This window comes from Erythrolamprus reginae, chromosome 1 (assembly GCF_031021105.1).
Source record: "Erythrolamprus reginae isolate rEryReg1 chromosome 1, rEryReg1.hap1, whole genome shotgun sequence".
In the NCBI taxonomy this organism is placed as follows: domain Eukaryota; kingdom Metazoa; phylum Chordata; class Lepidosauria; order Squamata; family Dipsadidae; genus Erythrolamprus; species Erythrolamprus reginae.
This window is the reverse complement of record NC_091950.1, coordinates 148,413,871-148,440,550: the sequence shown is the minus strand read 5'-3', so window position 1 is coordinate 148,440,550 and position 26,680 is coordinate 148,413,871. Positions and strand designations below refer to the sequence as shown.

The following is a 26,680-nucleotide window of genomic DNA, read 5'->3' as shown; positions in this document are numbered from 1 at the left end:
ATAGTTTCTTCACCCTCAATAGTTCGACTGCCCAGGGCTCAATTCCGCAAGCAATAAAGAAGCTTCTAATGAAAGAAAGATGTAAGTCGCACTAATTTAAAAAAAAAAAAAGCAGTGGGGCATCATCGCTTTTTGTCTAAGCATACAAAATGAGGGATTATGTGGGCACCTTGTGTTTTGTCAAAAAGGCAACAATGCAGAAACCCATTCGAGAAATCCTCCAATGCATCCATGTTGAAACTGCAGAGTGTGCACACACAACTCTTGTCACGATTCTCTATTGCAAATGATTAGCAAAATAGTATTAGTCGGTGTGTACTTTTCTCCTGAGGGATGCAACAAGAATGAAAACCCATGGCTGCTTTGTTTGCAAAGTCACAGTCATACAGTCAGTGGCCGATTAGGTCCCACAGAGTTGGTCTTCTCCGGGTCCCGTCGACCAGACAATGTCATCTGGCGTGACCTAGGGGAAGAGCCTTCTCTGTGGTGGCCCCAGCCCTCTGGAATCAACTCCCTCCAGAGATGTGAACTGCCCCCACCCTCCTTGTAAGCAACCCAAATTTTGAGGCATACTGAGATGAAAATCATTTTTTCTGTTGGCGCCAATAAGAACCGTTGATAAAGCTGTCGGTCTCTAATATGCACATATATATCCAAAGGAGATGGCCTCAGCCAATCATGGCAAGGTTTTTGTATTCAATCGAGAAACGGGGAGCTAGTTTGCTCCCCAAGAACAACGCAATGTGTCTGGAAAGAAGCAACAACTGACACTAAGCATCACAAAGCTAAATCTACAAGAAGTTATGTAGAAGCCTTGCTGTTCTGTCATCCGGAGACATCCGATTCCTTTTCATCTTAAGTTCTCAGGCTACGAAATATATCCTGTGGCAGTGAGTTCCAGCAATTAACAAAGCCCAGCGGAAGGGCATTGTTTCTTCCAATTAACAGGTAAACATCTCCCATAAGAGTTTTTCATTCAGATAAGCATCTGAAGTTGCTGCCTGTCTACATCAATCTATCTCAACATGTTATTACCCAACATATCTGACATGGCTTTCCAACTGGGAAGGAATTTGATACTTCCTGATCCCCGTTAATAGTACTACTATTAACTTATGCAATATATCTCACCCACCCACCCTCCAAGTATCTCTGATCAACCTCAAGAAGAGATTATCACATGCAAATACGTAACAAAATCCCAAAGCAGCCAGAATTCCCCAAAACTGGCACCAACTGATTCCCACCAAATGAGAAAATCGGGTTTTAATTTACAAACAGACTGACTGATAGACAATTGAAGTGGACCCCAGAGCCAGGAATCCTGGCAATTTTCCAATTAATTCATGTTGGCTTTATTTTAAATGTTGACAGGTTTTCTCTGAATTTTGTCACAACAGTAACAGGACCTAGCTTCTTTCGCCTGGGTGGTATTGACAGACCGAGACTGCTTAATATATATATGGGTGAGAAACCCCGAGGGAATTCCATGCCAGAGGAAAAACTGCAAAACTGGAAAAATATCCCAGAAGAAGGAAATAGCAAATGTTTTCTATATTATTGCCAGGAAAAGTACACAGAAAAATCTATGAAGCACCAGGAGCTGAGGTGACCTTGAAGGAACTTTTATGTTTTGATACAAATTTAGAAAACGATGATTAGACATTGGATTGTCACTTATAAAGCAAACCAAAGTTCGGTATAAGATGGGCAGCTATATACAAATGTGTTCAATACCCAAATAAAATTATAACAACCAGCACCAGCAAGACAAATGTTAGTCCACCGTGTCAGCAGATCCAACTTGCACTGGCTGAAACTTTCATTTCTACTTATCTGCATTGTTTTTTTTTAACTAAATATGATGATATTTAGGATCTGCTCTTATTTTGATACCACTTTATGGTAAATTGTTTATTCTGACATGGATAATTTTCATTAATTTTTAATGATATTATTATTATTATTTTGAGATATTTTTAATATGGCTTTTTGGATCTTCCTATTCCCTTGGGTATTTGGGGGGGGGGGCAGAAACAAATGGATCAAATATCTCCGGGACTGCCTTCTGCCGCACGAATCCCAGCGACCGATTAGGTCCCACAGAGTTGACCTTCTTCGGGTCCCGTTGACTGAACAATGTCATTTGGCGGGGCCCAGGGGAAGAGCCTTCTCTGTGGCAGCCCTGACCCTCTGGAACCAGCTCCCCCCGGAGATTAGAACTGCCCCCACCCTCCCTACCTTTCGTAAACTCCTTAAAACCCACCTTTGCCATCAGGCCTGGGGGAATTGAATCATCTCCCCCGGGCCTATACAATTTAAGTATGGTATGTCTGTGTGTATGTATGTTTTAATAACGGGGATTTTAATGTTTTCTTTTTTAATCGTTAAAATTATTAGATTTGTTATGAACTGTTTTCTATTGTTGTTGTGAGCCGCCCCGAGTCTACAGAGAGGGGTGGCATACAAATCTAATAAATAAAAATAAAAAATAAATAAAAATAAAATACAGGTAGCGCTAGAACTATGCCCACAATTGAGCCAAAAATGTATGTTGTTAAGTGAGACATTTGTTAAGGGAATTTTGCCCCATTTTATGACCTTTCTTGCCACTGCTGTTAAGTGAATCATTACAGTTGTTAAGTTAGTAACGTGGTTGTTAAGTGACAGAAGGTAACAAAAGCAGGTCACATGACTCTGGGACATTGGAATCCCATCATAAATATGAAACAATTGTCCAGCATCTGAATTTGATCCTGTGATTGTGGAGATGCAACAATGGTCATAACTGTGAAAAACAGTCACAAGACACTTTTTTCAGTACCATTATAACTCTGAATGGTCACTAAATGATTTGTTTGTTTGTTTGTTTGTTTATTAGATTTGTATGCCGCCCCTCTCCTTTAACAGTTGCAAGTTGAGGACTACCTGTATACAATAGGTGATCTGGGGGGAACTCTTACCACTTTTAAGACATTTATATTGCCTGATAATTCTGAGAAGCTGCTGAATTCTAGAACAAATCCTAGTGCGGTGATGGCGAATCTATGGCACGGGTTCCACAGGTGGCAGGCAGAGCCCTATCTGCTGGCACATGAGCCATTGCCCTAGCTCCAACATGCATGTGTGTGCCGGCCAGCTGATTTTTGGCTCACAAAGAGGCTCTGGGAGGGTGTTTTTGGCTTCCAGATAGCCACTGAATGGACAGAGGAGGGAGTTTTTACCTACCCCCAGGAACAAGGAAGTCTTTGGAGCCTGGGGAGGGCAAAACACGAGCCTGTTGGGCCCACCAGAAGTTGGGAAACAGGCCGTTTCCAGCCTCCAGAGGGCCCCTGAGTTGAATTATGGGTATGGGCTATTGCATGCATGCACACTCTTTTGGCACCCAAGGAAGAAAAGGTCCACCATCACTGTCCTAGTGTCGCCATTTCTTGAGTCCACTGCTTGATCTGTAAAAGCTTCTGAGCATCTTTCCCAAACATAACCAACTTTTTGCAATTGCTGGAGATTTTACAAGTAGGGTGGCAAATCCTCACCTTTGCTGAAGATGATGCTCTCATAGGGGATTTTGTTTTTTGTCTCCAGACTAGAGCAGTTCCAACGCTGGTCACGGAACTGGTGCTGGCACTCGTGGATGGCAATCTGGATGCCTTGAATGGCAGATGCCGTCACATCAGGGCTCCGTATGCAAACCTCCAGTTGCCGCCGTGTCAGGCCAGGTAGGTTCATGCAGACAGTGTTTGCATTAAGCACAGGCTCCAGAGGCAGCTTCAGGCCCAGGATTTCGTTCGAGAAGGAGCTGCAAAGGAAACAGACCATCAGCAATGTCATGACCACATTCTAAGAGCTCTTTTCTTGTAAACACCTCATCTATCTACCTGTCTATCTATCTATCTATCTATCTATCTATCTATCTATCTATCTATCTATCTATCTATCATCTATCTATCTATCTATTATCTATCTATCTATTATCTATATGTCTGTCTATCTTTCTATCTATTATCTATCTATCTATTATCTATCTATCTATCTATTATCTATCTATCTATTATCTATCTATCTATCTATCTATCTATCTTTCTATCTATCTGTCTATCTATCTATCTATCATCTATCTATCTTTCTTTCTATCTATGTCTGTCTGTCTGTCTGTCTATCTTTCTATTATCTATCTATCTATTATCCATCTGTCTGTCTGTCTGTCTGTCTGTCTATCTTTCTATCTATTATCTATCTATCTATTATCTATCTATCTATTATCTATCTATCTATCTATCTTTCTATCTATCTATCTATCTATCTATCTATCTATCTATCATCTATCTATCTACCTGTCTATCTATCTATCTATCTATCTATCTATCTATCTATCTATCTATCTATCTATCTATGTCTGTCTGTCTGTCTATCTATCTTTCTATTATCTATCTATCTATCTATCATCTATCTATCTATCTATCTATTATCTATCTATCTTTCTACCTATCTATCTATTATCTATCTATCTATCTATCTATTATCTATCTATCTATCTATCTATTATCTATCTATCTATTATCTATCTATCTATCTGTCTGTCTGTCTATCTTTCTATCTATTATCTATCTATCTATCTATCTATTATCTATCTATCTATTATCTATCTATCTATCTATCTATCTATCTATCATCTATCTATCTACCTGTCTATCTATCTATCTATCTATCTATCTATGTCTGTCTGTCTGTCTGTCTGTCTATCTATCTTTCTATTATCTATCTATCTATCTATCTATCATCTATCTATCTATCTATCTATCTATCTATCTATCTATTATCTATCTATCTATCTTTCTATCTATCTATCTATTATCTATTATCTATCTATCTATTATCTATCTATCTATCTATCTATTATCTATCTATCTATTATCTATCTGTCTGTCTGTCTGTCTATCTTTCTATCTATTATCTATCTATCTATCTATCTATCTATCTATCTATTATCTATCTATCTATCTATCTATTATCTATCTATCTATTATCTATCTATCTATCTATCTTTCTATCTTTCTATCTATCTATGTCTGTCTGTCTGTCTGTCTGTCTATCTATCTTTCTATTATCTATCTATCATCTATCTATCTATCTATCTATCTATTATCTATCTATCTTTCTATCTATCTATCTATTATCTATCTATCTATCTATTATCTATCTATCTATTATCTATCTGTCTGTCTGTCTGTCTATCTTTCTATCTATTATCTATCTATCTATCTATCTATTATCTATCTATCTATTATCTATCTATCTATCTATCTTTCTATCTATCTATCTATCATCTATCTATCTATCTATCTTTATATCTATCTATCATCTATCTATCTTTTATTATTATTTATTAGATTTGTATGCCACCCCTGTTCGAGGACTCCATCCCTCCATCCATCCACCCACTCACCTACCCAGCTATCATCTATCTACAGGCCAGACTATTTACAGGACCGCCTTCTGCCTCAGACCTCTCAATGGCCAATAAGAGCCCACAGGGTTGGCCTTCTCCAGGTCCCATCTACCAAATAATGTCGGCTGGCGGGGCCACAGGGAAGGGCCTTCTCTGTGGTGGCTCTGATCCTTTGGAATCAACTGCCTCCAGAGATCTGTATTGTTCCCACCCTACCGGTCTACCTGGCAGGCCTGGAATTAGGAACAACTGAGTGAATGCATGGTTTTTAAGGTTATTTGTGTAATTTGCTGTTTTTATCGTATCACATGTTATATTGTTTTTAGTTGTTGTGGTTATTATGAACAGCCCAGAGTCCTGCTGGAGTTGGGCGGCATATAAATATCACAAAATATCTATCTATCTATCTATCTATCTATCTATCTATCTATCTATCTTTCTACCCATCTATCTACCTATCTATCTATCTACCTATCTATCTTTCTACCTACCTACCTACCTACCTATCTACCTTGGCATCAAAAGCAGCAAAGTGGCTGAGAAAGATGGATCTTGTGAAAGACCACTTCTGGCTATTCTCTTAGTGGCTGGAATCTTTAAACTTGTAAAGTTAGATCTTCTAGATTTAGAAACAGAGAGACAGCTGGAACACCTGAAGATTAAGGGAGCTTTTGCTTTCTATCTTTGGCCACTGGGAGCTGAAAGGCAAAGAACAGCTGGGAAACAAGTCTTTCTCTCTAAGGTAGGAACATCTGGCTGTTGTGGCAGGTATTATTTCTTTTCTTCCATGGCCAAGCGATTCGGAAAGAGAGTGCAGCTGAAGCATCAGGAGGTATTTCCTAATCCTAATTCAAAACTTGCGCAGCAGAAGATTGCTGTGTCTACTCAGTCTGCTCCGTATCCAGACACAATGCTGATATAATCAGAGTTGACAACACAGCTTACTAGTTCGTAAATACCCACAGAGAGAAAGTATGTCACGCATCTCTGCAGCACTGTGTTTTTCTATTCAGGTAGCAATCAGGAGGTGGGGGGAATCTGTTATGCAGATAGGTCTACAGGCACACAGAACTTCTACAAATGACTATAGCACTTGAACTATTTATTTATTTATGTATTTATTTTATTTTATTTCTCTAGCTGCCCAACTCAACCGATTTTGGGTAGCCTACAATCCTGAAATTATAGAATAGTTAAAGCAATTTCAAAGAATAAAAGGAACCACAAAATAAATTACTGTTGTTGTTTTTTCAGTTCTAAAGGTCTATCAATAGGCTTCTATTAAAAGCTCATGGATTCAATACTATAGTAACTGCAACATTTATTTGTCTAATACTTCAATGACTACCTGCTACCTGTAATAAAATAAAGTTTACTATACAGAAAGTTATCTTTTATGAAGAGTATATTGCCTTAAATTCTCAATTACTGGACTTCAGTCATTCATTTATACATTCAAAGTTCAAAGTTCAAATGTATTATTACAATCATAGATTGTAATAAATAAAAATAAAGTCTATGGAGAGGGGCGGCATACAAATCTAATAAATCTAATAAATAAATACATAAATAAATAGATAGATAGATAGATAGATAGATAGATAGATAGATAGATAAATAAATAAATAAAAATAATTAAAAACACTCAGTGAATACACAATCAAAAGCTGTAGGAAAAAATGATAAATAACAGATAAAATCCATGATAAAATCCAGTCTATCAATTATGCATTGTCAATACAGTACTACTAAAATTACAATCCATAAGCTGTGAGGTCTATATTCAGTTTTATACTATTAGGGAAAGGAATAAACAAGGTTGCCACATTTGTCGTATAAATTAGCTAAGGTGTATTAGGCACTTAAGAGCTGACCACAAATGGTATACATACATACATACATACATACATACATACATACATACATACATACACACACACACACACACACACACACACATACACACAGTATACATTCAATTTCTGCTCTGCTTTAGAGATTTTTATCAATTAAATCAGGGCAATGTGCATTAAATTGATTTATTCAAAATGACCCCTTTATGTCACTTACATAATTACACAAATTGTGTCAACTTACACAAATGGTGTAAATTTGGATTTAATGGACATCCCTCCTTTAAAATGGTCCGCTAAATCAAGATTTGTAGCGCAATGGCTTCCTAAGAGCCTGTCATCCCGATTCACAAAACTCCACATCACATGGAAACAACGAAAAGCCATTTTGGAACAGGTGAAATTCAGAACCTGAGAGAAACTTTTTCCAGTCTAGCATTTCTGAACTGCGAACATTCTTGTTCAGCAATATTTTGCAGACAGAAAAAAAAAATGGATATCATTTGGGACTGGAAGTTGCTTGGCAGATGGTATGCTCCCAGGTACTTTCATCTAAAGCAGCATGTCCAGTTTTGAAATCTCACTTGAAGAAAAGGGAAGGAAAGGAGAAGAGAAAGGAATGGAAAGGAGATGATCGGAAACTTAAGCGACATGAAGAAGCATTCAAGAAAATGGGAGAATACAACAGCAATTCTTCAAATACTTGAAAGCATGTTACACCAGAAACCATCATTTAAAAATCATACAATATAGGAGAAAATATATTCTGCCCTGGCCCTATTCTCACTGATTCACCCAAGGAAGCCACTAAAAACAGGAAAAATCCCCTCTGCATTATCACACAACAATCAGTGTTGTAGTTTCTTTCTGTGTTTGCAGAATAGAAAAGGGCAATCCTTCCTCTTTTTTGTCTAAATATCACCAGATTCCCCACAATCACACCATCTGTAAGTTGACTAGGCCAGGTAAGCAGAGAGAAAAACAAATCAGAGAGACACAGGTGAATAGTCAAAACAGCTCTAATTACACAGTGCAGTGTTTCCTTTGGCAGTTTTAAAAATCAGAGTTCCAAGCCTCTAACAGCTCAATTTAAGAGATGTAAAGATGGCCGTAACTCCTTAATACCAGTGCTTCATCAAAGCCAGAGGCATGAAACAGTGTCTCCTCTTCCACCTTTGGTTCATCACTTTTTGGTATGAACTGCTCTGTTTCTTCAACCGCGTCTTTGAAAATGCCTGTCATTCTATATTTGACTCTCTTACAAGCTTTGTATTTCGGCAATGTGACCACCTATGGATTGCTGCCCAAATGGGATTTGTTAAGGGGAGGTGGGATTTTTTTTATTATTTTGGTTGAGGCCAAGTTGAAAATAGAGGCAGCAAAAATAACAAGACAGATAAAGTATATGACTCCACACATAACTACTATCTATCTATCTATCTATCTATCTATCTATCTATCTATCTATCTATCTATCTATAGATATAGATATAGATATAGATATAGATATAGATATAGATATAGATATAGATATAGATATAGATATAGATATAGATATAGATATAGATATAGATATAGATATAGATATAGATATAGATATAGATATAGATAGATATATATATATAGATATATATAGATATATACAAGGCAAAGGTTGCAGGTTCAAGTCCCAGTGGATATGGCTAGCTGATGAGGCCAAAATAAGGCCGAAATAGATCTATCCTAGTCTCCCTTAATTTTCAAATTCAGCTTAAACATGTGACATATATATATATATTTCTTATGTCGGATCACCCTGGTATATTTAAGGAACGTCACAGCTCCTTTTTTGCCTCTAGGCCCAACCCAGGACCACTTCAAGGCAGTTAATATATTTATAGCCGACAACTATATTCTGTATGTGTTAAATGTTTTTTTAGCTGGAATTTTAAAATTAAGGGAGACTAGGATGGTCCCATTTCGGCCTTGTTCTGGCCTCATCAGCTAGCCACACCCTTTCCTTTACTGGGATTCGATCTGGATCGAATCCCAGTAAAGGAAAGGGTGTGGCTAGCTGATGAGGCCAGAACAAGGCCGAAATGGGACCATCCTAGTCTCCCTTAATTTTAAAATTCCAGCTAAAAAAACATTTAACATATATATATATACATATTGCAGAACATGTGAATGCAGTTTAAAAAGAAGAAAATACTTCCTCCCTTGTCCAGCACATTAAAACAACAGGGCACGAAATTGACTTTGAAAAAACTAAATTACTTCACAAAACAGAGAATTTATATAGAAGAATTGCTTTGGAAGCCATAGAAATTGAGAGGAGCCCCCTTTGCATAAATAAAAGAGATGACACGTCCCACCTACCAGAAATTTGGAAACCAGCCTTAAACAAAAAAAAACACTTCATAAAAATCACCATGTCAATCCTTCTAATAATTATGATTTTGGAATTTTGGAATTTGGAAACCAGCCTTAAACAAAAAAAACACTTCATAAAAATCACCATGTCAATCCTTCTAATAATTATGATTACACCAACCAATCAGATCACTAAAACATAATCACCCAATCTATTTGCTACATTCAAACCAAATCTCCACCCCCACACTATATACTAGGAAGAAATGACAGTTGCAAACATTCCATTTTACAACAGCACAAAGCTTGGAACTTCAGCCTGATGATGGTGAATGTGATTTCACCGAAACGTCGCATAGACATGCAAAATATTACACAGGGCAAAACCCGAACTCAGAACAATCTACATATATATATATATATATCATCTATCAATCATCTATCTATCTATCTATCTATCTATCTATCTATCTATCTATCTGCTATCTATTATTCATCTATCATCTATCTATCTATCATCTGTCTGTCTGTCTGTCTGTCTGTCTGTCTGTCTGTCTGTCTATAATATCTATTGTGTCTAGCAGTCTGTTATGTCCCGGCAACGGCCAGGTATCTCTGGGCGTTCCTTTCCCTTGTCGGGAAAATCCCAGAGCACGGATTGGCTGCCAGGCGTGGCCAGTTGTTGTTCAAGTTGAGAGTTTTGCCAGTGGCTTGTCATTCCTTGCTTATGCTTAAATTAAGTTGAGTTGCCTATTTTCCTCGCTACCGGCCTCGTTATTGCAGGAGAAACACAGTCTATCATCTATCTAGCAGTTATTTATTTATTTATTTATTTATTTATTTATTTATTTATTTATTTATTTATTTATTTATTTAACAGTCTATCATCTATCCAGCAGTTATTTATTTATTTATTTATTTATTTATTTATTTATTTATTTATTTATTTATTTATTAAATTTATATTGCCGCCTATTTGACCAGGCGACTCCAGGCAGCTTACAAAATATAAAAAACACATTTAAAAACAGTAAAACTGATTTTTAAAAAATCAAATAATGTAATAAAGTCACCCCACCACAGCCCTAGTTCTAGCCCCAGAAACAGACAATCACACAACCGCCTGTCATCTCTTGGGAAGCTTTCACAAGCCAGAAGGGACATGGGCTTAAGGTACAGGTGCTTGCCCGCATACTCCTTACTTTACTGTCCCCTTCCTTGGGAGCAACACAGTCCAATTAACAGATAACAGGGCAATAACCTCCCGCACCAGCAACCATGCTGGCATCTAGCTGGGAACGAATTAGAATCTTCCAGAAAATCTGCAAATTCCTCAGTTCATCCCTTCAGGTCGACCTTCCCCAGGAGGAGAAGGCTCACCTTAAAGAGGGTTGCTGGGTGATTATCTACAGATGCAAATACAGTTCGCCTCAGGAATCGCCATGAAATAGGCCTTAGTAGGCCTTCTTACCCATGTTCAATCGAGACGTCTCCTCATGCGTTTCATCTCTCTCAGTTCCTCTGACTACCAGAGGTGGCAGCAAGGTCTACAGGTGAGGAGAGGTTCCATGGGTGCAAGCCTATCCAGAGCCTCAGTCACCTTCCTATTCCCAAAAGGGACTAAGAGCTATGATGGACTGTGCAGTAGATACGCAGTTACAACCCCCAGGTCCTTCTGGAACCTCTCCGGGTCCATTAGTCAACGGGGCAGACCAATCTAATATGTCTTGCCTCCAGGCGGAGGGTGAGGGTGGTGGCGGGGTACAGCTCTTGAGAAACTCATTGCCACCAGATTGTGGTCCAACCATGACAAGGGGATCAAGGACAGGTCCACCAATTACAGATCACATAGGCACTGCTCCAACAGGAACACCAAATTGGGTGTGTGACCACTATTCCTAGTTGGGCCCTGGATGACTTGGGACAGGCCCATGGAAGTCATGGTTTCCATGAAACCTCAGGCTACCTCCAACCCCGACCCCAGGGATGGCAGGTTGGAATGCTCAAAAAAATAAAGGGAACCCGCAATATAACTCCAAGTAAGTCAAACTTCTGTGAAATCTAACTGTCCACTTAGGAAGCAACACTGATTGACAATCAATTTCACATGCTGTTGTCAGCACATTCAACTTTGTACAGAACAAAGTATTCAATGAGAATATTTCATTCATTCAGATCTAGGATGTGTTATTTGAGTGTTCCCTTTATTTATTTATTTTGAGCAGTATATAAAAAAACCAATACAAAGTTTAAAAACAGAATTAAAACAAAGTTAAAAAGAACACTTGAGAAAGTTAAAAAAGACAAAGGGAGTACCACCACCTACAAACCACTTCTAGACATTTCATTACATACTTTGATAATGAAACGTCTGCAAGAAGCAGCCAAGTTCAGACAGCACCAAGGATCTCACAGTCCAACCTGAGCTGCAAATTCTTTTGGTCTTAAACTCCCATGTCAATGGGCAAAGCCAAACTCTTCCAAAAGGTCAGGAGAGACTTTCCTCCAGGGGCAAGGTGGTGTTCCATAGGGTGGGAGCAAGGCTCTTCTCCTAGATCTTGCCAGTTGAAATTCTTTATTGACACAGTTCACAATACAGTGATCCCTTGATTATCGCGAGGGTTCCGTTCCAAGACCCCTCGCAATAATCGATTTTTCGCGATGTAGGGTTGCGGAAGTAAAAACACCATCTGCGCATGCGTGCCCTTTTTTCATGGCCGCGCATGCGCAGATGGTGGAGGTGGGGAGCGATGAAAGTGCGGAAGCCGACAGATTGCAGCACCCGCTGGCCCGCCCTTCGCCGCTCGCCCGCCCTTCGCCCGGCCACCCGCCGTTCGCTCGCTGCTCGCCCGGCCACCCGGGTTCGGGGGGGTGCTGGGAAGCCCCCCGGGCCGGCTGCGACCTTTTAAAACAGCCGCGCCGCTTCCCAGCTGACTCCCGAAGCCAAACGCGGAAGTGGTTTTTTTTTTAATTAATATTTTTTTAAAAATCGCGATATAGCGTTTCGCGAAGATCGAGATCGCGAAACTCGAGGGATCACTGTATACCTCCTCTCTCTCTCTGACTGGATGGAATGGGTTGATGAAATAGGGATGAAACTTAACCTAGTCGTATACAATCAAAATGATAACTAACACTTTGAATTGGACTTGACGGCAAGCTGGCATCCAATGCAGCTACCATAGCAGAGGGGCTACACATGCAAGCCTAGCAGTACCCAAAATTGCTTGTGTCGCCATATACTAAACCAGATGCAGCTTCTGGACACTCTTCAAGGATAGCCCCATGTATATCACACTGAAGTAGTCAAGATGAGAGGTGATCAGGGCATCTCTCAAACCAAGGGTAGGCAAAGTTGGCTCACCCAATCATTCTAACTCAGGAATTCTGGGAGTTGAAGTCCACATGTCATAGAAAAGCCAGCTTTGCCTACCCGGATTTAGTTGATTGATCACAACCTGTTTGTTACTGACTAATACAGCCACCATATTCTATATCAGTGGTTCTAAACCTGGGGGTCAGGACCCCTTTGGGGGTCAAACTACCGTTGCACAGGGGTCGCCTAAGACCTTGGGAAAAGACAAATTTCCAATGGTGTTAGGAACTAAAGCTTCTATTCTGGCGCCTTTGAACATATTTTTACAATCCGACCAATCAGGCGTTTATGGTGGGGGTGTCCCTCTGACCTTCCTGCCCATCAGCTTAAAGCTCTGTTGGGAGAATAGGCGCTAGACTTATGGTTGGGGGTCACCCCAACATGAGGAACTGTATTAAGAGGTCACGGCATTCGAAAAGTTGAGAACCACTGTCTTTATATGCAACATATGGCAGCTCCCAGCTGCAAAGGAAGCTGATGAGTCCTTATTATTTAAGAAAATAAGTGACAATTCCAGATTGCTGTGAAGCATTTTTCTACACCCTGCTAGCTTTCTAAATGTGCTGGAAGTTCGGGTGCCAAGCACAACACATGACTACATTTCATGGTTGTGTAAGAGGGGAACTTTAAGCAGAAGGAAAGCTCCTTAGACTAGATAATTTGCTTTCTATGCAAATTATGACCTTACCTCCTAGCTCAACTTGGCAGCTGTAATCAACCTCTAGCTCCAGGAATCCGACATCTCACCATAATTTTGGTGGTCGTCAGGCTCAGCATCAGCATTTTATAACAACTTTGGGTAACTGTGTCTATCATACAGTTCCCTGCATATGAAAGTCATAGGGACCTAGAGTCAATTATTTGCAAACAGGATGGATTTGATTTAAATCAAGTTGATTTGAATTATGATTTAAATCACTAGTAAAAAGGCTTGATTTAAAGCAAGTTGATTTAAATCATAATTTTTAAAAGAGCAACTGTCACCTCTTTCCGACAGCAGCTCCTCCTCTAACCCACTGTTGACTCACCAACAGTCCCAATATTGCAGGATATTCAGCCTCGTGCTACATAACTAGGCTCTATTCCATGCTGTATCTTAAATAGACAACTATCCCTATATATATATATCATCATCTTCAGGCTGGTGCTTTGTGCTAGGGCGAACCTAGGTTCACACCAAGGTTCACCCTAGTGCAAAGTCAAAAGCACCAGCCTGAAAATGACGAGTAGGACTTCATCAAAACATCGCCAGGAATCTCTGAAACTTACATGGGAAGAAACCTGAATATGCCGAGATCATAACACCCCCTCCCCCCCAAAAAGTATCTTGTAACCCAAATAGTGTTAACTTTATCTTCTCAATACCCCTTGTGCCACAAAAATTAAAGGTTTTTTCCCCCTGCATGAATCTTATCTAACTGAACAAAAAAAATAATCCATGCAATCATAAACTAACATCAGAAAGCAATTATCTGAGCTACAAAAATGTTTAAACGAGTTTCATCAAGTCTTATTTTGATTCGTTCTTTGACATCAGCTGCCGACTTGCTTCTTGGCCTCTGATATAATCCTCACGTTTCTCTTACTCTTGCTTGCTTCCTCTGTCATCTGTTTCACACCTCTCTCTATTGGTTGGGCATGAGGTATTGCAACCAGGAAAAAAGAGTGAGTGCATAATTCATATGTGGTAAGCTGCCCAGAGTCACCTTGCAGCAAGATAATCCAGCAAAACAAATTTAATAATAAATAATATGCAGCTCCCAGGCCAGTGATGGCGAACCTTTTTTCCCTCGGGTGCCGAAAGAGCGTGGGCGCGCTCTATCACACATGCGTGAGTGCCCCACCCATAATTCAATGCCTGGAGAGGGTGAAAACAGCTTCCCCCGCCCCCCGGAGGCCCTCTGGAGGCCAGAAACAGCCTGTTTCCCAACTTCTGGTGGGCCCAGTAGACTCATGCTTCATCCTCCCCAGGCTCCAAAGGCTTCCCTGGAGCCTGGGAAGGGTAAAAACGCCCTCCTCCATCCCCCTGGAGGCTCTCTGGAACCCAAAAATGCCCTCCTGGAGACCCTGTGCAAACCAAAAACCAGCTGGCCAGCACACACATGCACATTGGAGCTGAGCTAGGGCAATGGTTTGCGTGCCAGCAGATATGGCTCCACGTGCTATCTGTGGCACCCGTGCCATAGGTTTGCCATCACTGTCCTAGGCCATGGGTTCTGCTCTTCATCCTTACTTTAGGACAGTGCTTCTCAAAAAGTGGGGCGGACCACCCTAAGGGGGTGCAGAGCGATGCCGGGGGGGGTGACCCTGGGAAATGTGCTTTTTTTGCCGCAGGGAGTAGGGAGTTTTTTGCACCGAACAATAGCACACAACACAGAGCAGGAGATATGATAACAAATCCTTAAGAGATATCATAGGAAAATATTTAACAGGGATGAAAAGAAAAGAGGAGAGAGACGGAGATAATGAGACAAATGTAAGTCTCCTGAAAGCTAAGATGAGGAAATAGGATGAAGTGTACGTAGTGCTTGGCTTCACTGTGACTATGGTGGGAAACGAGGAAAGACCAGTATGTTTACTGTGTCTAAAAATGTTGGCAGTGGAGAGCATGAAGCCAAATAAATTAAGGCATAACTTAAACACATTACACCCCAATCACGCTGATAAGGTGCTTGAGATTTTTCAGTGAAAACGTGCTGAATATTGCAAACAATTGTCCTGGTGAAGAGTTGTGGGTGGTCACAAAATGTTTACTTCTTCCTGGGGGTGGGGGTACATAACAGAAAATAATTGAGAAGCACTGCTTTGGGATATCAGAAATTAATGTCAGTTTGCCACACCCTTGGAATCAACATACATAACAAATCATACTTTAACACAGAGAAGATTCTGAAAAAAAGGAGAAAACGAACTGATGTGAGACCGGAGAGCAGCCCGTTTAGAGCAAATGTGTTGGTAATCTACCAGGAGATCAATTGAAAGCATCCTATTTGAAGTGGCTTGGTACAGATTCGGACACATAATTGCAGCTTTGCTTGAACTGCTTTATTCCAGCATAAACATAACGTTAATACAACAGTCAGTATTCAACTGTCAAACCTCCTCGGGTTTCCCCTATTTAACTGCCAGCTGGCTGAGGAACGAACCAATGGTAATCCCTTATTTTCCCCGGTGGCTAGGTTACCGCCGCTCTCCCGGTGCCCTTTCCTGTTCTCATAACACTTCCTGTATGGAGCCTCTCTAGGCATCTCCTGTCGTTGGTCCTTCCATACATAACACTCCTCCCCCCTTACTCTGGAACATACATAATCCTTTAAGTAGGTTGGCTTCCGAACTATTCTACCCGAATGACGTAGTCCACCTTCCCCTGCTACCTGACCTCGCGGAGGTTCGTGGAATTCTGGCTCTGCACTTAAAGGAACGGTAAACTGGGACAGAAGGTGGGTATCTACGTTACTGTCCAAGACCCCTGGACCTGCCATTTCCGAACGTACTTCATTATCCTCTCGCGGAATGGAACTACAGTGACCTCTCGATTATCGTGAGGGTTCCGTTCCAAGACCCCTCGCGATAATCGATTTTTCGCGATGTAGGGTTGCGGAAGTAAAAACACCATCTGCGCATGCGCGCCCTTTTTTTCATGGCCGCGCATGCGCAGATGGTGGAGTTTGCGTGGGTGGCGGGGAAGACCCAGGGAAGGTTCCTTCGGCCGCCCAGCAGCTGATCTGCTCGGCAGCGCAGCGAGGAGCTGAATCGGGGTTTCCCCTTTGCGTGGGCGGCGGGGAAACCCCGATCTTCGTCTGCTCACTGCTGCTGCGGCCGCCCAGCAGCTGATCTGCTCGGCAGCGCAGCAGCAGCGAGCAGACAAAGATCGGGGTTTCCCCGCCGCCCACGCAAAGGGGAAACCCCGATTCGGCTCCTCGCTGCGCTGCCGAGCAGATCAGCTGCTGGGCGGCTGAAGGAACCTTCCCTGGGTCTTCCGCGCTGATGCCCCCGCTCACCCGCCCGCCCATCCGCCGCCCGCCCGCCACCTGCCAGCAAGAGGGGGAGAGATAGAGAAAGAGAGAGAAGGAAAGAAAGAGATGAGAGAGGGAGGAAGAGAGTGTGAGAGAGGAAGAAGCAAGATAGAGAAAGAGAGAGAGAAAGAAAGATGAGAAAGGAAGGAAGAGAGTGACGTCATCGGGTGGGAAAAATCACGATATAGTGTTTCGCGAAGAACGAGATCGCGAAAATCGAGGGATCACTGTATTATCTTCCATGAGTTTCTCTGCTTTGCAGAGACGGACCTGATCTAAGTGTCTACGCCATACCCTGCCATCCTCTAATTCAACTTCATAATAACGAGGACCCGACACTTTCACTATGGTGGCCGGAACCCAGGTTGGACCTTCCCCATAAGCTCGGGCAAAAACCCGAGATCCTACTTCCAAGTTTCTAGGAGGAGCCTCTGGCCACGGAGAATTGTTTCCATACCATAGGTGTAACCTGTCTAAAATTATTCTTAATTTTCGACCCATTAGCAGCTCCGCTGGGGTTTTTTGAGTGGCCACACATGGAGTGGAATGCTGGGCCAATAACATCTCTGATAATTTCTTTGACCAAGACCCTTGTGGAAGTTTCTTAAGTGAATCTTTCGCTGACCGTACCATTCGCTCCGCCTGTCCATTACTAGCCAGGTGCCACGGTGACGTAAGGGCATGACGGATTCCCGCAGCCGCTAAGTAATTTTCAAATAGGACCGATGTGAACTGTGGTCCGTTATCCGACACCACAATATCTGGGTATCCGTGGGTTGCAAACAATGCATTCAACGCATTGATAACTGCAAATGATTGGGTAGAATGTAAATGCACCACTTCCAACCATTTTGAATGGGCGTCCACAACTATTAAAAAATTTTGACCCAGGAAAGGCCCAGCTAGATCAATATGGAGGCGAGCCCATGGGCCTGCAGGGGGTTCCCATGCTAGTGGTGGTGCTCTAGGAGGTGAGGGCCTGTTTTCTTGACACCTTAGACATGCCTCTACACACTCTTCTATCTCATGATCTATTCCCGGCCACCACACGTAGTCTCGGGCCAGGCCTTTCATCCTTACAATTCCGGGATTCCCCTTGTGGATAAGACTTAGCACTTGACGCCTAAGAGAGGGTGGAATAATTACTCTGGACCCCCTTAATAAAGAGCCCTTTTCGACTGATAATTCCAAACGGCACCTCCAATAACAGGAATATTCAGGTGCTTGCTCCTTTTTAGGCCACCCCCGGAGCACCCACTGTCTTACTATAGCCAACGTTGGGTCACGGCTTGTCTGTTTTGCTACCTCCGATGCGACTAAAACTAATGAGTTCTCCTCAATGGCTAACACACAGGACACTGGCGCCAGGTCTTCCAAGATATCTGGAAGAGGACATCTACTTAATGCATCGGCATGGGCAATGTGCTTTCCCGGCCGGTACACCAACCTGTAAGTATAGTTTGCTAAGAATAAAATCCATCTCGCCATGCGGGGTGACAGAACTACAGGACTTTGGCGATTTCCTGCTAAAATTCCAGGTAAGGGTTGATGATCAGTTACAAGTTCAAATTTTCTTCCGTACAAATAATCGTGAAATCTTCGCACCCCTGCCACTAAGGCCAATGCTTCTTTGTCTATTTGCCCGAAGTTTCGCTCAGCCTTAGCAAGAGTTCTAGAAAAATACGCTAATGGGGCCTCCGACCCATTTGGAAGTCTATGACTTAACACAGCTCCTACTCCAAACTGGGAGGCATCACAAGTCAAAACCAATGGTAATGTTGGGGAATATTGAATCAATATAGTATTGGAGGTCAGAGCATCTTTTACGGCCACAAAAGCGGCCTCTTCTCTGGGTCCCCAGTGCCAATGTGTCTTACTATCTAATAAGCGATGTAACGGTTCCGCTATTGATGCTTTGTGTGGAATGAACACAGCGTAGAAATTTAGCAATCCTAAAAAAGCTTGTAATTCCACTTTAGACTGAGGAGTAGGGGCTTCCCTGATGGCTCTGGTTTTCTCAGGGGTAGGATGGATACCTTGTCCATCCACTATAAACCCTAAGAATTCTACTTTAGTAACTCCCAACACGCACTTACTCAATTTTAACTTCAACCCCTTCTCTTGAAATTTTGTTAAGACCGATTTAACTCTTGCTAATAATTCCGTCTCCGAGCAGGCGGATACTAGGACATCGTCGAAGTATGGCACGACCCCTTCCAATCCATAAAGAAGCCTCTCCATGAATCCCTGGAAAATTCCTGGGGCTATTGATACCCCAAACTGTAACCTTCGGCAACGAAACACCCCTCTATGTGTGACTATAGCTTGTGCTTCTGCAGTTTCACGGTCCACCGGAAGCTGTTGGCAGGCCTGCGATAGGTCTAACTTCGCAAACAAATTACCCTTCCCCAGTGAGTGCAGAAGATGCTGTACTACTGGAAGGGGATAAGAATGGTGAGCTAATGCCTTGTTTATGGTACATTTATAATCCCCACATATACGAATTCCTCCGTCCGCCTTTACTACAGTTACGACAGGAGTTTCCCATACAGCTTGATCTGTTGGCTCTAAAACTCCCTGGGCTATTAGCTTATCTAATTCCTCATCTACCTTTGGTCTGAGTGCCAAAGGTACTCGGCGGGGCTTTAAGCGTAGTGCAGGCACTTTTGGATCCAAGCTGAAAGAAATAGGTGAACCGTTATAACAACCTAGTTTCCCATCAAACACATCTGGAAATTCTTGTGCCAAGGTCATGAATGAAGAAGCCCCCCTTACCATATTTATTCCCGTTACTTCTAGGCCCAATGCTTGGAACCAATCCAACCCCAATAGATTAGAAAATGGCCCATCCACCACTATTAATGGTAATTGTCCCTTAAATTTTTTGAACTGAACAGCAAAACGTCCTTCTCCTATCACTGGAATAGCGCGGCCTTGATAATCTCGTAGATTCAATCGGCATGGTAACAACCCGTTTTTTGACAATTTCGGAAAACACCGCTTAGCTGTAGACCACGACACCAGTGAGCAAGCCGAACCCGTGTCAACCTGCATGTTGCACGGCATGTGGCCCAGGCGAACAACCACTGTAATCTTTTCGGATGATGAGGAAGTTTCACTGACAACCGTAGACCTCTGCGATGGACGCGTGTATATTACGTTGCAATCTTGACGTCGGTAATTCGAGTCCTTGTAGTTCCCTCGTCCTCCGCTACAGCTATTATACTTCTGGCTTGAGGCTGTTGAAGGTTTCTGTCGGCGGAATTGACAAGCTCTGGCTATATGGCCCTGTCCTCTGCATCTCCAACAATTAAAGTCTTTAAAGGGGCAATTTGATCTAAAGTGATCTCCTCCGCACTCTCTGCATGGAGATGGTGGTCGTCTAGCTCGCTCAACTGGCTGGACTTTGTTTCTTGCAACAGCTAATTTGCAGACTTCTGGCATTCATGAGGCACACTTCCATCTGGACCATGACTGATCTTATGCTGTGAAAGTAAAGGAGGACTTGGATAGAGTCAATTTCGTGAGTGTCAGCCCTCATGAAAGGCCATCTTTTTCTTTGGATCTTCGGGGCTGCCACACTTACCTGTAGTCCTGTCGGAAAGTGGGAGAGGGGTTGTATGGAGTTGATAAGAGTTATTTAGCCATAACAATATTCTTTTCTCTGAGAGTCAAGGACGTTCAGCCTGCACCTGGAGTGGCATGACTGAGAGGCATCGTAGTTCAGAGAACCAGTAAATACCACCTCTGGCTGGTCTCAGAGTGGGGTGGCAATGGAGATTTTGCCATATCCTTCCCCCAGGAATGGGGAGGGAATGGTGGATTTTGCAGTATCCTTCTCCTGTCATGCCCACCAAACCACACTCACAGAACCGGTAGGGAAAAATTTCAAATCAAACAAAAAGGAACTGCTTTACTTAAATATTCCCATTTCAGCAATGCATTCCTGGACTTTGGTTTTGTCCTCTGGCTTGACTTCTAACTCATACAAGATTCTGACCAGGTTGCTTGGTTAGTCCTTCAATGTCTTGATACTGATGTTCTACTCTATCTTCTACTTGTTGTGAGTGGTCCACTACTGAGTCAGTTAGTCACAGATTCTGAGGATGAACCGGGTCCATCTTGGTATCCTAGACCAGTGTTCTTGACTACTGAGTCAGAGAGTGAGAGTGAGGGAAAGTTGGAACCTGAGGAACCTCCAGAGACTGCAGAAACCCTGAAGATGGTAATGTCTGAGTCAGAGGAGGAGGGAGACAGTGGGGATCAGGAGCCCGGGTCAGAAGGTCAAGAAGCAGACAGGAATATCTTTATGGGAAAAAGTTCAGAAAGTGAGTCTAGTCAGTTATAGCTCTAGGAAACAATTGACTACACCCAGTCTGTATATAAGGGAGGGTTTCTGGGTAAAGAAGCATGGAGTTTCAACGTTCGTCATGGTGGAGGCCTCAGATCCAGAATTCCAGAACTGCTGTGCTGAGAAACCGCTGTGGCTCCTTTAAGAGTCATGCAGAGATGCTGATGAATGAGAAAGAAAAGAAACCTGGAGATCTGTGAGGGTATGTGAGTGATTTACGGACCTTATCTCAAGGAATAATGTGCTAATTGGATCTGCCTCTTAGCTGCTGGCGGTTTGTTATCTCTTGGCCAATTTCAGCAGGGCCTCTGCCAACACGAACTGAAAAATCTGCTCCTGTCTGTACAAAGCATCCTTAATTATATAAAAGTGTTTAGGGGAAAATATCCCCAAAGAAGAGGGAGTTATCACAAAAATATTAGATTGCGCGGAGATGGATATGATGACAAGACGCTTGAATGATCAAGAAGAAACGAAATTTTATGAAACATGGAACAATGTTTATGAATGGATAGATAAGAAAAAAAAATAGCAATAGAAGATTAATAATAGGCATAGATACTTTGGTATAAATTTTTCTCTTCTTTTTATTGAGATTAATATTAGATTTAGTTTATATACATAAAATCGACAAGATTGTTTGACTTTATACTAGCTATAACTATTTTTCTTTTTTCTACAATATCACCTTTTCCTTACTAGATATTTTTGTATTAGTAGCATTGAATTATGCATTTAATCATGTATTCCTTTTTTTGTATCTGCATTTATACTTTTAAGAAAAGCGGGGATGGTACATCCCCACAGTCTATGTTAAATGTTTGTAAGTCTGTATGTTATTTTAAGAAAATTAATAAAAATATTGATTAAATAAAAATTATATAAAAGTGTTTGAACTGAATCCTTTGCTCATGGGGGCTTCTCTGTTCTGATCCGGTAGGCCCAAAGCAGAACACTACTTAGAGCCTATTCAGATTGCAGCACATAACTCATTTCTGACCAGGAAGCACTGGAGGAAAAAACAACAACAGAGCTGGCAACAAGCGAGGTCTCTCTTGCTTGCTTACCAATGTAGTATGCTCTGTCCTGAAGTTTCCAGCTGTAAGAATAAATTGGAAATTTATGTCTAGAATTCCAAAGTAAAATTCACAAAAATATTCTGGGTAGATAAGCTCGTTGTGAATCCTGGAGACACTTTGTTACCTGCAAAGACTCCTCTCTCTAAAGTGATTTTCAGTCTTCCCTTGCTCAGAGCTCCACCAAGTTTCAGGCATTCTATTTCTGCCTCTTTCATGCTAATGACTTACTTGTATAACAGGGCTTCTGCCAAGCTTTATGAGCCATCAGCCCGATAACCAATATATAGGATTGCTCTAGAATCTGCCCCTACATGAACAGTGGCATGAAAAAACATGCTACAGGGTATTTTTGTCCCTCTGTTCTATTTCTTGGTTGATTTTTTTCAACGGTCTCTTGGTTATGGGGATGAAATATTCTCTATGCTGTTGGTTTGCCAGTAATTAATTCACTGTTTTGTAATCATCAAAGCTGCAGTAACAGTTTGAGATTGGTGAATTCAAGTGGTTTAAAAGTTTTATTGTCTTTTACATGAAGATAAATGCGACTTTGTTGCTGGTATCCTTACGATTTATACTGACTGGTTCCTAATAGGATTTGATTGCTTATTTATACCTGGACTATCTGGAAGTATTGTACCTTATGATTCTTGGCAAATGTATCTTTTCTTTTATGTAGACTGAGAGCATGTGCACCAAGACAAATTCCTTGTATGTCTAATCACACTTGGACAATAAAGAATTCTATTCTATTCCAAAACAAGCCTGTTGCCCTGGTCTAGACCAGGGCTGTCAAATTCCCAGCCCACAGGCCGGATAAGTCACATGCTGGTCACCATCAATGTCCAGTTTAGCAAAGGGGGGGGGAAGTCGCATGATACATAATGCGATGCAACCATCACGATGCGATTTCGATACCCCTGGTCTAGATACACCATATACTCAGTTGCTGCAAGATAACTTAATACCATCCAAAGTTTCAATGAACATTGAAATGGATCATTCATGCATCTCTTGGCATACCATAACTGTATGTCCACCTTATGGCATACAGAAATAGCAAGCAGTCACAAACCTGCAAAATGCTACCCAATGCACCCAAATAAAACTGCTAAATTCCTCATCCTCAAGTATCAGACAAAGTGTAAAGAGGATGGCATCCTTGTTAATTAACAAGCAAACAGACATATGCAATCAGGCAGTCATTAATGCACCTTAGAACCTTTCTGCATCCATTAGAAGGAAAAGCAACGTCTTCCCATAGAAATTATGAAAGGGGTAGCCTAAATGGCAATCAGCCCAAACCCTATGATGCCTAAATCATTCATTGCCTTTATTTGGATGTAAACAGACTAAAACCTTCATTATGTACAGCAGTGTTTTTCAACCAGTGTGCCGCGGCTAGGTGTGCCGTGGTTAGGTGTGCTGTGAGGAAATTAAATATGGGTCCCCAAATTACAGCCCGCGTGGTGGATACAGCCTGCAGAGGCCATTTATCCAGTCCGCCGCGAGCAGCCTCCATCCAAACATAAACATTCCCCTCACAATCCCTCCACCTATCAGCCACATGAAGAGTGGAGGCACAGAGAATGCTCACAGACCAATCACCTTCTAGGATTCATCCTGACCACTAGCGATGAACCAATAGCAGGCCGTCTCTCATCCACACCCAGGAAGGCCCCCCCGCTCAAGCTGCTGCGCACTTGTCATTGTGTGGCCGCAGCGAGTAGCTGAAGCGCTACTCCTCCCTAGGGTCCCGATTTCTAAGTGAGAATAAATACATTTAGAAACTGTATTATTAATTATTTGTATAAAATGTACTGTGTCATTTTGGTTGGTGGTTTGGCCCAGGATTTTGTAAATGTAAAAAATGTGCCGCGGCTCAAAAAAGGTTGATAATCACTGATGTACAGGACAAAATAAATATAAATAAATAAATAAATAAATAGGAAGGAAGGAAGGAAGGAAAGAAAGAAAGAAAGAAAGAAAGAAAGAAAGAAAGAAAGAAAGAAAGAAAGAAAGTTTTCTGTGTGATATGTGCATCTTAACACACCTGTGCCCGGGTTCCCATTAATTTCAAACTATCCAGCCACATTGCATCCCAGCATATTGTATGAATTCTGTCCTTGGTTAATTAATGGGTGAGTATACAGTGGTCCCTCGATTTTCGCGGGTTCAAACTTCGCAAAACGGCTATACCACGGTTTTTCAAAAAATATTAATTAAAAAATACTCCACGGTTTTTTTTCTATACCACAGTTTTTCCCACCCGATGATGTCATTTCATCACCAAGAGTCACTTCTCTCTCTCTTTCTCTTTCTTTCCTGTCATTCTCTGCTTCAATCATTTTCTCATTTCTCTTTTTTTCTCCCTTTTTCTATAATTTTTCCCTCTCTCTCTACCTTCCACTCTCCCCCCTCTTGCTCTCTCTCTCTTTCTCCCTCTCTCTCTCCCTCTCTGTGAGAACGCCTGCCCCCACCTCTCCTGCAGCCCCCTCGCTGATAGCTGGGACGAAAGCGCTCTCAGCTAAGGGACTGTGAGAGGGGCGGGGCGGGCATTCTCAAAGCGCTCAGAGCGGCTACCGGCTGAATGAGGAGGATGAGAAGCCGTAGCCGCCAGCACTGCTGCAGGAGGACCCGTGTCCCAAGAAAGCCGGTGAGAGGGGTGGATCGAGCTGGCGGGCGGGCGGTAGGGGCGAGGGGGCCGGAGGCGCTGGGGGGGCAGAGGCAGCCAACATTCAAAGCAATCTTTGCCGGACTCCGCACTTTCGTCGCTCCCTGCCCTAATTTCAAGCCCGGCTCCTTGCGCTGCCTTGAAAAAGGGTGCATGGAGGTAGTTTTTGGCTGTCCATAGCAAAAAATGGTGTTTTTACTTCCGCACCGCTACTTCGCGGAAAATCGACTTTCGCGGGAGGTCTTGGAACGTAACCCCCGCGAAAATCGAGGGAACACTGTACTGTATTGTGAAACCCCCCAAAATGGGATTATTTGAATAATCCACAGTTCAGTTATCTAAAGCTGAGAGGGTTATACAAGGCAAATACAGGAACCTACTCCAGCTTCACAAGCTACAGCTCCTAATTGGTTGTGATTATCCAGCTTTCTGGTCCCTTTTAGGAAATTCTCTAACCCACTAGGAATTAGAACAGGGGTCTCCAACGTTGGCCACTTTATGACTTGTGGACTTCAAGTTCCAGAGTTCCTCAGCCAGCTTTGCTGGCAGGGGAACTGTGGGAGTTGAAGTCTTAAAGTTGTCAAGGTTGTAGAGCCCTGAATTAGAACACAGATTGTTATGTATCTAAAGTGAAACACCTGTACCTATAATCCTGAAATAAGCAATGTGAGTCTCTACCAGTCTCAGATTCTACCTGACTCAGATTCAAGGGGAGAGGAGTTGTAGAAAGATGAACTTAAGGCTTGTTGGAACCAACATTTTGATAGATATTTGAGCCCAGCTGAGTAGAGTCAGCTTTTAGTTGCTTTCATTATTGCAGTTACTTGCCATTTTATACATTGTATGTTGGGTATCTTTCAAAGTTACATATTATCTTGGTTATTGTTTGTTTGTTGCATGCTACACGTTTTGAGTTGGGTAACTCACAAACTGACTAAAACTGAACAGATGTTTCTCCTTCCTTTCTCTCCTTTGGTTTTCAGTGCTAACTAGGAAAATATTTTTTTAAATTATCATGTTCTCATTAATTGGGGAATAGGTCCTATATAAAACACACACAATAGTGGTGGTGGGGACTAAGTCTTTGTGTCTGCAGCCTGTACCAGCAAAAAGCAGGTCTCAAAAAGCTCAATGCATTTGATAAAATTATTTTGATAAATCATTTACAGACTACCTATTTATCTTCATCTAAGAAGCTGAATCATAATCAGCTAAACACATTTTAACCTAGCATGCTAAGCAAGCCCTAAATATTGGCTTATGATTTTATGTGTTAAGCAAGCTAATAAAATTGGATTTAATAAAAATGGTTTAGTCAACTATGGATGCAACATGAACACAGCTATGGTAGACTTTGCAGAAATGGCCATACTTGTTGGATCATTCTCAAAATTAGCCCATGCATCTGGAGGATGGTGAAACTTAATGCTATTCCATCTATTTCTCAACTATGTTTTCTTAGGCCTTCCCTGATAATACACACATAAGAATGGAGATCCAGAAATAGTCTAGGTGAGACTACAGGGTAACGCT

General features: G+C 41.8%; 1 protein-coding gene across 3 annotated transcripts in view; it reads right to left on the bottom strand.

The window, feature by feature from the left end:
• WNT10A (Wnt family member 10A) overlaps positions 1-26,680 on the bottom strand; it is a 90,446-nt gene that overhangs the window by 49,227 nt on the left and 14,539 nt on the right. For all 3 annotated transcript variants that reach the window (XM_070729054.1, XM_070729047.1, XM_070729066.1), the window contains exon 2: positions 3,537-3,799. In XM_070729054.1, the coding sequence (XP_070585155.1) occupies positions 3,537-3,799 (263 nt within the window). The remainder of the gene's footprint in view (positions 1-3,536; positions 3,800-26,680) is intronic.